The 14,616-nt window shown below is 44.7% G+C and overlaps 1 protein-coding gene across 1 annotated transcript; it reads right to left on the reverse strand.

The window, feature by feature from the left end:
* Positions 1-9,469: 9,469 nt before the first annotated feature.
* CHRAC1 (chromatin accessibility complex subunit 1) lies at positions 9,470-12,533 on the reverse strand. The gene is made up of 3 exons (XM_080339394.1): positions 12,384-12,533; positions 11,351-11,477; positions 9,470-10,553 (listed from the first exon to the last, which is right to left on the reverse strand). Exons 1-3 carry the CDS (start codon positions 12,516-12,518, stop codon positions 10,408-10,410), a joined length of 408 nt encoding a protein of 135 aa, XP_080195520.1. The 5' UTR covers positions 12,519-12,533; the 3' UTR covers positions 9,470-10,407.
* Between the last annotated feature and the right edge of the window lie 2,083 nt (positions 12,534-14,616).

The following is a 14,616-nucleotide window of genomic DNA, read 5'->3' on the forward strand; positions in this document are numbered from 1 at the left end:
CACTTATAGTTTGTATATATGCACTGATGTACAGAGTGAGATCACTCGTCTTTATTAGAACTTGCTTTGGGTTCGAGTATTTCTGCAACCGTCTTGAGTTGCTCTTGAGTGACAGAAGCTTTGGTGTGTTCGTCTTGTTTCTACATCTGTCAGGTTTGGGGTGAGCGACAAAGGTGTCGCGGCTCAATCTGCTGGAGCCAGCGTGAAAAATGTACAGGCAACTATTGTGCTTAAACAAGAAATCTGTCATCAGTATTTCTGATCTTCGCCCAGGCAAAAAGCTTGTGAAGGTTTAGCTTTACTACCGACTCTCTCAATAACTCCCGCGGCCTTTGTCCGTTCTTAAGTTGCGTTGAGCTGTTGTCAATCACTTTTATCATTAAGACAAGAGAGAACATTTCCATGAGGATTTTAAATGGAAATTGAGGTTTGTGTTGCTTTCCGAGAAGTTTCTAATCAAGTTAATGCTTCTGAAGCTTCGATCTAAAACCTCACGTGGTTGTGCCCAAAGGTTTTCTATTAAGTAGGCGATTGTGGTTCTACAAGCTGCGCTTATTCCAAATTACAACTACTAGAAATGCAGGACTGGTACCTTTGGAGATTTGGATCGACGCACTTGTCTCTTCATATAATCCAGGGAGCATCTCTGGCACAGATAACCCATAAGGGACTATTTGCTTTTCTCCTTAAATATCTATTTTACACATTAAAGAAACGAATGTAAAACAGAAGTTCTCATTCAGTATTTCTCACGCTCGATACCAGAATTTATTTTCCAATTCCTTTTAATCCACTTCTACAGTAGCATCTCTATTTGTCCTGCCTGCTTTCTCAGTTTCTAATGCAGGACTGTACGTTATTTTTTACTTTTATATTGCGTTTGCTAACACGCTTCTCGATGCACACGTGCAGTCTTTCCTAAGGAAAACTTCAAATAGAAGGTAATTGCACTGATTTATTGTTTGTTTAAACTCCCTTTTTACTGTAAGACTTTTATTTTGCATCTGCTGTAGGTGTTTGAGAATACTGTAAATAGTGCTACGTATAGCGAATACTGAAGTGCTGTGGATACCATTCCTTGGCGTTGTATTTTTCCCAATACTGCCGTATTTTACAGTATCGAGATACGAGATTTGGGGGTTAAACGTTATTCTTTGTGTTATGCTACAAATCCAAGGGCACAGTTGCTTTATTACAACGGAAATATTTAGGGTTCATCTGCATTTATAAGATATTTCTTCCTTCTCCGTGCGTATTATTCCCACGCCATAAAAACACAGTTTTTCAGCTGCCAATGTGCAACATTCAGATGCCAATTTTTGATATAATCCATAAATAATAGAGTTAATGTAATATCTGGACTATCAACTGCAGCTGTCGCGTTTTCCTCAACCCTTCCAGCGTTTTATTCTTGTGTTGTATGAAGAACTAGTGGGATAATGAATTTGGGATCCAGGTTCCAAGGTCTTGCTCTTGTTGAGCGCGGCGGATGTTTTAGGGCTCTGGACTCAGCCCATGAAAAGCCATCGATCTCCTGCCCATCAAAAAATGCCTTCTTTTTAATTCTAGAACCCTCCAAAACAGGAGGGACCCAAATTCCAGCCCCGTTGGGATGCGAAACACCAGGTATTACCTTCCGTTTCTGAGGGTTAACGGCTGGATTTATTCCTCCGAGATGGTTTAAATCAGAGGGATACGTGGCGTTCTGTGCATGTATGTGCTTGGCGTGGCGCTTCATCTGTTTTATCTCATTTAATGTATTTAAATTGCTTTCTTAGTGTTCTTTTTTTTTGCCTGAAGTGTTAATATGAATGTAACGGCTTGGCCAAATCACTACAAAAGGTGATTTTGTGATAGTCTTGCAGGTGCAGTTCAAGGCTACCTCCCGCGTTCCTCCGCAGAGATATTAATCCTCCAAGTGAGCCAAAATGCGCCGAATAAACTGTATATTTACCATATTATTTCTAGTGGTGCCATGATCTGGGGCGGCCGCTCCTCGCTCCTTTTGTCTTCCCATTGTGGCTCGTGTCGACGCAAAATATTCGGAGAAGACGCGGCAAATGGCATGTTGGGCACATTGGGCACGTTGGCGTTTGCGTGACCCCCTCTGGACCTCGTTCCCCTCCGTGCTGTTGTTTCCCCATGAGAAATGAGTTTGCAGTGTAGCCGTTGGCCGAAAAATGTCGCGCTTTGGACTGAGAAATGACACGAAGCTGCTCGAAATGGATTTGGAACCCGAGGCAAAAATGATCTATCAGAATATTTGGTTTTAAACATCTTTTTTTTTTAGATAAATCGACTACACTTGCAAATCCAAACACCAAAAACAACCCTGAACATTGAGCGTGTTCCTATTTAATGTCAGTTATGTCCAATCATTGGCCATAACTTCAATCAGTGCACGCAGACTAAAGGTGCTTTAAATAACCTGCAATGAAACTGTAGAAAACAGTGTTAATCCATCACGTTTCGTTTACAACAAAGCCAAACGAGCTTCCTCATGTTCTAATTAACCACTCTGCTGACAGAAATGCCCCATTGAAGCCCAACGTGCTGGCGTGTGGCTTCCTTTCAGTGTTTTCTTAATTTAAAAGTAACTGGGCTTAAGTTTGGGATTATATACTATAGTTCGTTATCTTCATCTTTGGGTATAGACACTAACGAGGTTTATTGGGGGCAGTTGTGGCTTTGTGGAAGCCAATTCTCATTGAGTAGACACTATGGCTGTGGGCAGGATGAGATGGAGCTGAGATAATAAGGCCAGGTGAAACATTTTCCTACAAAACTGCTAATTAAGGGCTTGTTAAGGTGTTTAATAATGATACTCTTGGTTTTCAACCATGGCAGAAGCATCTTAAAACAACCCGTGGCTGCTCTTCAACCGACCTACCTGTGTTGTTTCAAAAAGTCCAATAGTTGCGTTACAAATCTTTATGAGAGGGCGTATTCATTTTGACGTGGCTTTAAGAGCGCACAGATTTATTATTGGTATTATTATGGTTATTATTATCCCTGCCACATTTTGGATGTGCTGCTGTCTGCTTTAGTTTTGATGTTTTCCCCTCTTCTTTAAGCACAACTGCTGGAATAACTGCAATCTAATCAGCAGGGATTTACAGATGCTACACTGCAACCAGCTGAGGAATTAGCCCCAAAATACGAATTTAAACCTTTTTGGCCATTTTATGGGGTTTTTTGAGTGTGCTTGGCAAGCAGGAATTGCAGAAAGATCAGTGAGCAAGACTGGGAGTTTGTATTTGCTTTGTTAGGTTGGATTTCCTGCCAGAAAAACAAACCTACATTTAATACGGACTCTGTTCTGTATTTATCAGCTTTTCTTTAAATCTGTGAAGCTTCACTCACGCCGCCATATGGAAAATGGCACCTTTTTGCTCACCATGTATTTGCCCCGCAATCTCAGCGATCGACTCGTGCCCTGTGCGTAGGATCAAACCCATCGCGTCTCAACGCAGCATCCAAAGACATTTCTTCCTAGATTTCACCCCAGTTAATTCTGTTAATTATATCTATTTATATAAACCTTGATTTTGTTGGTCCTGATATGTTTTGGAGCCCATAAATCACTCATCTTATTTACAAACTTGGTAATCCTGGTTTGGGGCAGTAGAAATAATTGGAGAGGGGAAAGAATTAGATATTACGTGCTTTTCTTTAAGGAGGTTTATTTAATAATCACCAGTAAGCCATTTGGGAAAGGAAGGGATTTGTTTAGGGGGAAAAGAGCTAAAAAAGTGATAAGAAATAGTTTAAAAAGGCGTAATTTCAGAAGTATAAATGGTGAAAAATCCGATTTTAGATTGGGAGCAATGAGGACGTATATTTGGCAAAGTCATGTGTTCTCCTGAGGAGCGGTACCACTTATTTTCTGTGATTTGTTGGTAAATCTTCGTAGATATATATATATCTCTCTTTCTATATCTATCTATCTGTCTATCTAGATAGATAGATAGATAGACAGATAGATAGAGAGGTCTATCTATCTAGATATCTAGATAGATAGATCTCTCTCAATCTATCTAGATAGATATCTAGATTAGATAGATATCTAGATAGATAGAGCTCTCTCAATCAATCTATCTAGATAGATATCTCTCAATCAATCTATCTAGATAGATATCTAGATTAGATAGATCTCTCTCAATCTATCTAGATAGATATCTAGATTAGATAGATCTCTCTGTCTACATATATATATAATGTGTGTATGTGTATCCATATATGTGTATATACACACACATTAGTGAAAGTGGGACAGTTTATAGACTATTTATAAAAGATCTAAAGGTGGCGTTTATTGGGAATAATAAGCACAATTTCCCAGGTTTCCCCAGTACTTCATTAGTTTGTCACAAACCCCTCCCAATTTCGGGCAGTTCATAAATCCAAGGGGCTCATTTCTGTGCAGCAAAGTGGTTAACGTGACGGAAAGCAGAATGTATTGATTAAATAAGTGAAGGGCCTCGAGTGGTACTAAACGCGTCCGTGTGCGTGTTGAGCTCTATTAAAACGTCGCGATATAAAAAGCAGACGCAGAAACGCGCTTGAGTGGAGTTTCCCACACGTGGTGAGATTTTCCCCGCGGGGTTTAAGCGCCGCTTTGTGGCTTCGCGCGAATACGTGGCCCTTAAATTGAGCCTTAAAACCAGGAGTTTGGCCCATTTTGCTCGGAGGATGCGAAAAATCCTGGTTTAAGAAGAGGAGGGTGTTGCTGTAACGCTGAACTAGTTAAGAAGGAGATTTTCTCACCTGAGAAATGAAGGGAAACGCGTCGGTCTCTGCGTAGCGACTGATGGCTCGAGGCGCTGGCTCTTGCTCAAATCTCAGCTTCTCTTTATCATTATTATCATTATTATTATTTGGTTGAACATATTCTCCTCCCCCTCACTAAGAAACATCTGCCTGAAGGAGGATTGCGATTTAACACTTAGAATTTCCACCCCAAAACCCGCTTTTGAGTTCAGATAGTGCCATTGTTCTCCACTTCTTCCGACTGACGTAAAATCCTTAAGAACATTGGAAATAGAGGCGAATCGAGTGTCGCGGACCCAGCTCGCTTGCTTTTCTGTTCCTTTCCCATTTGGATCTACCTCATTTAACCAGTTGGGTGCTATTTCCTCATATTGACATTGGCAAAAGCGACCAAACCGCGTGGAACGACCGGCGTCCGCGAACCAAAACCTCTGGCTTTATTCCGCAGAGACAACGATATTGGATTTGAGTTGGATTCTTTGTGCCTTTGTGTTTTGTTTTGTTTCTCCCAGTGCGTAACAATCAAAAGTCGTGTGGTAATTAAAACCAGCAAATGAATTTTAAGCGCAAAGTGATAAAAAGAAAGAAATTTAGCAAATCTTAAGTATTTTTCGGTGTATCGAGACGTAAAATGTACAGTATTACAGCAGAACTAGGCAAAGAGAAATACCCGATAAATATATCATCCCGACCCTTAATAAATACATCTGTGTATCTATATATGCACACATATAATACCCAATATTTGTGTGTGCGTATATATATATATATGTATATATGTGTATATATATATATATGTATATATATATATATATATGAAATGAAGGGATACACGTGTAAGGGTAAGGGAATAAAACATCACGGACTTTTCCACTGTTTTGTATGTAACAGTTTACAACTCTGTGTAAGTTTTTCTACTACGTGAACCTTTTTTACTTACAAACTTTCAGTTGTGAAATGCTCTGATTTTTTTTGACATTTCAACAAGAAATAAAGACTTTTTACCAGTACCTAATGCAGAAGGGGAAATCTTGTTTTCTGTCAAATTGTATTTAGTTGAAATACTAAAGGAAAATATATATGGAGTCGTATAAGCGCCGACATTCTGTCGCGGCAGGAATTCCTAAGGCTGCAGAGAGACTCGAACGAAAGGAAAACGCCTCTGGTCAATGTTTTTCTAAACCCGCTCCATCAGGTCTGGACTTACTTAAGCTCTATTTTCTAAAGCCTGATCATCCTTTGATATGCTGCAGAGAAATTATCAGCATGGTTGCACTTTCTCAATAGTAACGGCCGCCCTGCGATTGGCTCGTGATAAGGACTTTAGTTTTATAACAGAACAAATAGTACTTTGGGCAGAAGGTAATATTTATATAGGTACCTCAAGAGAAAATAAAAAGAGCCTGAATATGCTGCATTTTGTTCCTTTAACATTTTCCATGTAGCATTTGTTTGCTTTGTTATTATTTTTATAGGTTACTAGCTACCTGTTTTTGCTTTGGGGGACCCTTGTTAGTCGTTTTCCGTCGATCCCGGTGAATGTTCCGTCAATCCCGATGGGTTTTCGGTCCGTCTTGTAGAACGCGGCGTCCTCGTTTCACGCGGCCGTGCGGGACGGGCTTTGCCAGCAGGAATAACGCGTCACGTAGACGTCGCGAAACGGCCGCCGCGTGTTCCTCGTCCTGAATATCAAGTTGGCGCTCGTGCCGCTTTCTCGACTCTTTTTCTCCATCCTGAGCTTATTAAGAGAGGGAAACCAAGCGCACCAATGTACCCCATTGCTCCGTGTTGGCGGGCGACGGGGACGCGGTGCCGGTTCGGGCAGGAGCTGTTCCCCGTGCGGTCCCGTTCGCGTCGTTTGCTTCTTAATCGCCATACAAATCTACTAATACGCGGATTTGGGGAGTTTCTTAGATGAGAACTGTTGAAGGAAGCTTCAAAGGCTGTGAAACTGAGCATTTATTGTCATGTTTGTTTTGTTTTAAGCTTAGGTGGGTCCTTTTCCAAGTTTGTTTTACAGCTTGCAAGGTTAAAATAGTTTGCACTACTTTTGCAATAAACTCATGAAAAAAAAACCTAACAGTTTCTGTTTTGGTTTCTTACTGTATATATATATACAACTAATACTAAAGATTTAGCGTAGTGTTTTTCACCTCAAAACATTAAGACTTGCAACAGGCTCAGAATCCTGTAATTCCTGACAAAATAAAAAAAAAAAGAATGATGTGAATGATATTTTATAAAGTTATTTTGTATGGTGTCAATTTTGTTTTGCCTCATAGTATGTCAATAAAATACGATTCCTCATCTTTACACGCTTCCGTTTGATGGCTTTGTATTTCATGTGGCCTAAATCCATGGTGAGCAGAGCGGGGGAAGCTGCTGAATTGCTGCTAAATGTAGAAAAGGGTGAAAACTGGAACACAAAAGGTTCCACTTAAATATGAGAAGAAACTTGTTCCTGGTGAGGGTGGCAGAGTCTGGCCCAGGCTGCCCAGGGAGGTTGTGGAGTCTCCTTCTGTGCAGACATTCCAACCCGCCTGGACACCTTCCTGTGTAACCTCATCTGGGTGTTCCTGCTCCATGGGGGGACTGCACTGGATGAGCGTTCGAGTTCTCGTGGCCTCACTAATCGACAGAATATGTTCATCATCCCATCCTAAGAGGCATGAAATATGATGATTTATACTTAGTAACCGCACTTCTTTTGGCATTTTTTTTTAAAGATCTCACAAGCTGGTGGAAAAAAGTAGAACGATGTGTAAAATGACAGATTCACCCTGGAAAGTGACCCCTGGCCTGCGTTGGGCTGTATAAAAATCGCTGAACACCTTAAACAGGCCGCAATAGACCCAGCAGGACCCACAGGAACGTTCAGCAACTGCAAAAAGTGGGGAGAAAAAGCCCTGAGCTGTAAAGGGAGAAGCATGAGATAATGGCTTTTTCTTGCTTTCTCAGTTGTTTTGAGCTGTAGGGTTCAGGTAAATTATCCAGTCGCAGGGTAAGACACGGGCGATTTGCTTTATTTTGTTCAAATATTCCTCAGTGGCTTTCAGAGCAGCCTGAGGAAGCTCACGTTAAATGATGCGGTTTTAGCTGGCGCTTTATAATCGCTCCTCAATGTGGTTTTCGATTTACTGCGAGGGTTGAAGGAGGCCGGGGGGTCCGTCACGTGGAATCTTGCCCTGGTATCTTGCTGTATTCATTACTCTATTTGCACATCGGATATCACCTGAAATATATTTCCTTTAGTGTGTAGCCCGGTGTTAACGTGCGCTTTTGCCATTTCTGGTTGCAGAGGGTGGACCTTGGGGCCAGGTGCTCAATCCCTTTCCTCAACAGGACAGAGAGGGAAAGAAAGGATCAAGAAGCTCATGAGCTGAGGTGAAGAGAGGGAGATCGCTTATCAATTACTGTCACGGGCAAAACAGACTCGATTGATGGAAAATTAATAGAATTTACTGTCAAGTAAAATGGTAAGAAGCTGAGTAAAGCATTAAAATCTTTCCCAGTTCCCACCCTCAGTCCCAACTGCTCCCTGAGGGGCTCAGGACATGAAGCACCGCTGGGTGTTTTGGGGAGACCAGGAATGCTGCAGGAATGGGGTGATCGGGGGACAACGAGGAGAAACTCGTAGGAGCGCTGCATCCTCTTGGCTTTCCTTGTGTGCGTCCTTCTTTACAGCACAGCTCCTCCACCCCACCACCGCCTGCTGGGGTTTGTCTTTCCCTCCTAATTGTGTCTTCCGTGTGACATTCAAAGACACCAGTTGTGTAGAGCCTCAGAGCTCCTGGTCTGTGCTTGCTCCTTCTCCCCAGGTGCAGAGTTCTGCAGCCCGGCCGTGGCCGTACCAGCTCTCCTCCCCAGCGCTCTGGTTCAGCTCAGGCTCTGGAGGTGCCGCTTGGGCTCCAAGGACACGTTCCTCTCTGCCAGGAGCGAAGGCGGCTCACAGGACAACGTGGCACGGCAGCCTCCCCGCGCAGGACACCTCTGAGCGCTGCGGGCATAGCCAAGGTATGTGGATAACGTTGTCAACTGCTGCACTGGCCTCTTGCTCAGGCTCTACAGAGGGATCTGGACCAGTCCCTAAGAACCTCATCTCCGCATCTTTTAAACCCTCCAGGGATGGTGACTCCACCACTGCCCTGGGCAGCCTGTTCCAATGCCCCACAGCCCTTTCTGGGAAGAATTTTTCCTAATATCCAATCTGAACCTTCCTGGTGCAACCTGAGGCCATTTACTCTCCTTCTGTCACTTGTTACCTGGGAGAAGAGACCAACGCCCTCCATGCTCCAAGCTCCTTTCAGGCAGTTCAGAGATCAGAAGGTCTCCCCTCAGCTCCTGTTCTCCAGCTGAACCCCCCAGGTCCATCAGCCGCTCCCATCACACTTGTGCTCCAGGCCCCTCACAAGCTTTGTCACCTCCTCGGCACTCTCTCTAGTATTTCAATGTCCTTCTTATGGTGAGGGGCCCAAATCTGACCCCAGGATTCGAGGTTTGGCCTCCCCAGTGCCCAGGACAGGGGGATGGTCACTGCCCTGGGCCTGCTGGCCACACCAGTGCTGACACAAGCCAGGATGCTGGTGGCCTCTTGGCCACCTGGGCACACTCTGGCTCATCTGGGTCACTTGTTGCTCAGACTGACTCAAGACTATTCAAAGCATCACGGAGCCTTTTGTCACCCATTCCTTCCTGGAATGATGAACAGCGAGCACGCCAGGCTTGTACACTGATCACATACGTGACTGAAGCTGGGAAGAACTATAGAAAGTCTCTGCATCAATTGTCACTTTTCATACAAAAGATTTATTTTAAAAAGTTGCATATAAAGTTCTACACAGGACGGTGACCATTTTTACCATAAAAAATGAAGCAAAATAAATGAAAAATCCAGCTCTGTCACTCACATGGTAGAAGGGTTTCTCATTCTCAACAATCCACATCTAAGACTGCAGCGTGTGTTCTGGTAGAACACCACAAACAAACCGCAGGAGTTCATTAGAGAAAAAAGGTTCCAGATGTACATATTTACATAGTTATTTCACACCTGTACTTTTTACCACCACAGAACCACCTCAGCTCTTAGAATGGATCTCATTCCCCACCCTGTTTCTGTGCCAATGTGGCTATTTCGGCTGTGTTACAGAAGTAGCTGTTTTTGCAGACTTTTTAATGGTCTTGGTCCACTGCTAATGCCCTGGCACTGCTCTGGGAGACAGAAGGAGGGTATGATCGGTTACTGGCTCCCCAAGGAGTAGACACGGTGTAAAACACCTCCCCTCATCTTCTGCTCTGAGGAGAAACACAAACTGACTTGTAGTCAAAGGGTAAAAGAGCTTCTGGACTGAAAGCTGCCTGTCAGAAAATTTAACTTTGGACAATGATTGTCTGAAGGAGTAATTTTTAAATCACCTGAGCGCGTTCTGCTGGCAGATCGACATGAGGTCTTCTCACCCCACCACGGTTCTGAGGGGAGAATTCCACTCTTCAGCAAGTTCGGTTTCTAAACTTCTTAAACAAAGCAAAAGCAGATGGCTCAGTATATAAATAGATCCAGCATCTGGATTCTCAGTCACAAAAAGAACATCCTTGACACAACAGAAAATGGATCAGCTATGAAGCAATTCCCCATTGGTTTTAAGATCCAACATCTTCATCAACAGTTACAACTTCATTGTCTTCTTCCCCATCCTCTTCATCATCTTCCCCCACTTCTCCATCTCGCTTCTCTTTTTCCAGCATTTTTAGGTATTTGCTAGCTAGGATCTTCTTGGGCAAGATATCTGGAAGGGAGAATAGTTTCTTTTGTAGTCAGTTGAACACTTACATTGTCTCATTAATCCTGTTGCATCCATACCAGTGACAAAATGAATTTGGAAAGAGGTTTTGTTAAAAACATCATTATTTAAGTGAATAACCAGGTCAGTCAGTCTGACCTGTACAGCTGTATGAAGAGGGAATTACCCACTTATGGTACAAGTAAGTAAAGATAAGGAATATATTTTACAACTGCTTACTGGCAACTGGTTGTACTATCTGCTCGTACATTATTTATTGGATGTACAATAGTGCTCAGTTACTCAACTGCCTGAGATTCATCTCATTTATATCCTGTAAAACGTTTTTCTGCATTAAGGTAAGACACTTGTTCAGGGTGATAACAACAGACATGAGACAAAGCAGAACGGCGCGCTCACATATATATGTGAGGAGAGAGGAACCACCTAACAAATGACTTTGAGAAACAAGACCTAGAGATTTAAACACGTAACTTTAGAGCCACATAATTTCTCACATAAAGATGTGCAGTGTTCTTGCTTTATAGGCTGAAAGCTTTCAGATGGAGTTGCTGGAATTTAAGACAGGCTTAAGGCAAAACGCTGAGAACTAATTAGCCTCGTATAATTTTGAAGCACTAGAAAAATCCCCATTCACAAAGAAATGTTTTCAGTGATGTAGTTTATGAGCTCCAGTTGAACGTTATACAGGAAATTAACACCCAGGAGAATTGTGTCCTCATAAAACAAATGAATACGAGCAATCACACTACATACTGGATTCACCATCACGCTATAGATACCTGCAAGGAACTGGAAGGTCTCACACTCCTCTGCTGTATGAGACAGGTCACTGTAAGTCAGAGCGTTCTTCTCCTTGCCTCTGCCATGCTTGTAGGAATGTGTAGCCAAATACTGCACAAAAAGCTCCTAAAAAATTAAAACAAAAGAATCAAACTATGCATTCATGCCTATAATTGGCAATTTTCTTTAATTCCTGTTTAAAGACACAAATGCCATATTTAAGTGTGTATATGCCAGTCACTTTGTGGAGAGACCCATTTATTTCAGAAGAGCCTCAGCTCACGGTACGGTTGCATCTCCTTGCAGCACTGACCGTAGATTTAGGTTCTAGTATGCAACTTAATTTATATTGATCTCTTTAACGCTTTCCGCAGCGCAGCAAATGACACTTGGGTACTGAGGGCTATGAAGCTGGTGAAGGGTTTGGAGAGGAAGCCATATGAGGAGCGGCTGAAGTCACTTGGTTTGTTCAGCCTGGAGAAGAGGAGACTGAGGGGAGAGCTCACGGTGGTTACAGCTTCACCACAAGGGGAGGAGGAGCCGGCACTGATCACTCTTTGGTGACCAACGACAGAACCCGAGGGAATGGCAGGAAGATGTGCCAGGGGAGGTTCAGGTTGGACATTAGGAAAAGGTTCTTCACCCAGAGGGTGCTGGACACTGAACAGGCTCCCCAGGGAGGTGTCACGGCCCCAAGCCTGACAGTGTTCAAGAAGAGACTGGACAACGTCCTCAGACACACGGTGTGAACTGTGGGGTTGTCACATACAGGGACAGGAGTTGGACTCCATGATCTTGTGGGTCCCTTCCAGCTCAGGATAATCAGAAAGCAGCCAGATACCTTTTCCACACAGATTAATTTATCGTAATGGACACAAGAGCTCTGGGAACTCAGCCGGACGGGCCGATGCCCCAGACAAACCCCTTTTGGGAGCCCGGCGCGGGCCGTGGTACCTCAGGGAGGCCCAGGCCCGGCGCGGCGGGAGGAGCGGGGTCGGCCCCGAGGGAACGGAGGGAGGAGGGAGCCGGTACCGTGGCTTTGGCGGTGAGGAACAGCGCGTCCTGGTTGATGCTGGACACCTCCGGCGAGCTCTTCATGATCACGCGGATCCGCGACAGCGGCAGCGACACCAGCCTGTTCTCCCCGCCGCTCAACCGCGCCGCCATCTTTCCCCCCCCCAACCTGGGGCGCCAGCCCTTCATCCCCAGCCCGGCGAGCGCTGGGGCAGCCGCCGCCGCAAAGCCCGCTGGGAGTTGTAGTCTCCGTCCGCCAGGGAGGACCCCGAGCGCTGCTGGCGGGGCGGCGCGGCGGGACTACAACTCCCATGAGGCTCAGCGCTCGGCGGGAGGACTACACGTCCCAGGGGGCACCGCGCCCGTCCCGCCGCTCGTCGCTGTGGCGGCACCGCGGAGCTCCGGGGGCGCTCTCGGGGTTCGGCTGCCGGTTCGCTCGGGGTCCCCTCGCGTTTCCACGGCCCGGTGCCGGCCCCAGCAGGGGCCTCGGGGCTTCCCTTGCTCAGCCTCCCAGCGTGGGCCTTGGCCCCGGCTGAGCGCCTGAGTTTGGGGAACTTTTTAATGGCAAATAGGCCCGTCCTGTATTTATTCCAATTACAGGCCAGTGGCTACGGAATTGTTAAGTCAAACTGTAATTACAGGCTGGTAAACACCTCTCGCCGCTGTAGTACAGCTGAAGGGAATGGTGTGTGGTGTATTGAGGTGCAGAGCGCGCATGTAAACTATTCAGTGATTATGGGCCTGTGTGTTTGTTATTAACACATTCCCCACATACGCAGAATATTTAACCTGGGTGTTTACCATGTAGATAACTTGTAACAGGGTGTCAGCCTAGACCTGAAGGCAACAGGGGTGTTGCTGCTGTTGTCTGCAGAAGTTTGTGCCTGTTTGGGTAAGAAATGATGACACAGAGTTTGCATTTCGTCAATGGTTTTAATCAAAAGTTTCTAAAATGCTTTAGAAACAATTGTGTTGTATTGGTAAGGATTCTGCTAAGGCCATTAATTCCATCGCTACTTAGCATGAGAGGGAATCACAGGATCATTTTGGGTGGGAGATGCCCTCAAGATCATAGAGCGCAATGGTCGGCTTGTTAATGGAAGAATAATTTGTGTAGAATTTAGGGTAGAAAGGGATGTACTCATAAAGAATCCTATTAGGTGGAAAATAAAGGCAGTTTGTTAATGGCAATTTGTTATTATTAGCTTATATAGAATTTTCCCAGTACATAAGGCCAAGGCTTTCCTATTAGGTGAGGCTGCACCTTGAATAACTGTGTTCGGTTTTGAGCCCCTCATCATAAGAAGGACATTGAGGTGCTGGAGCGAGTTGAGAGAAGGGAACGGAGCTGGGGAAGGGGCTGGAGCACAAGTGTGATGGGAGCGGCTGAGGGACCTGGGGGGTTCAGCTGGAGAACAGGAGCTGAGGGGAGACCTTCTGATCTCTGAACTGCCTGAAAGGAGCTTGGAGCATGGAGGGGGTTGGTCTCTTCTCCCGGGTGACAAGTGACAGGGTGAGAGGAAATGGCCTCAAGTTGCACCAGGGGAGGTTTAGATCGGATATTAGGAAAGGGTTTTGAAGCAGTGAACAGGCTGCCCAGGGCACTGGTGGAGTCACTGTCCCTGGAGGGGTTTAAAAGGTGTTTCGATGAGGTTCTTAGGGACACGGTTTAGTGCCAGAGTCAGGTTGTGGTTGGACTTGATGATCTTGAGGGTCTCTTCCAACCAAAATGATTCTGTGATTCTATACTGATTTATTAATAAAATCACCTTAAGCAGCTGTAGGCACCTCAGTGCATGGTTCGCTCAGTGATGCGTTCACTGGCATCCGTTCCACCATTACTGCATTTGGAGACCTCTTTTACAGTTAGTTGTTACAGATAATGTAAATCTCTCGGGCTGCATGATTCCCTAGAGGTTACAGCTTCCGGGAGGTCGTTCTGTGTTCAGTTGTACCTGAAGTGAAGCATAATGTCCTGTGATGCCATAGGGTTATCTAGCAGGCTCAGCTTCTTCTTTGATCTTTATCGTCTTGTGACATCTGGTGGAAACTGCCAACATTACCGTGAATTTCTTATAAATACTACTGGAGCCTGAATTCAATACAAATATAAAAATCCGTCAAAGTACCAGGATTTTGGAGGGCATCGAGCCATTTGGATATAGATGTAGGATCCTTATAGATCCCATAGGATCTGGGGAGCTGTCTGCAGTCATTTTACTCACAACGCAGTGTAAGTCCTGGGTACAGC

The sequence above is a fragment of the Nesoenas mayeri genome, assembly GCF_963082525.1.
Source record: "Nesoenas mayeri genome assembly, chromosome: 2".
Lineage (NCBI taxonomy): Eukaryota > Metazoa > Chordata > Aves > Columbiformes > Columbidae > Nesoenas > Nesoenas mayeri.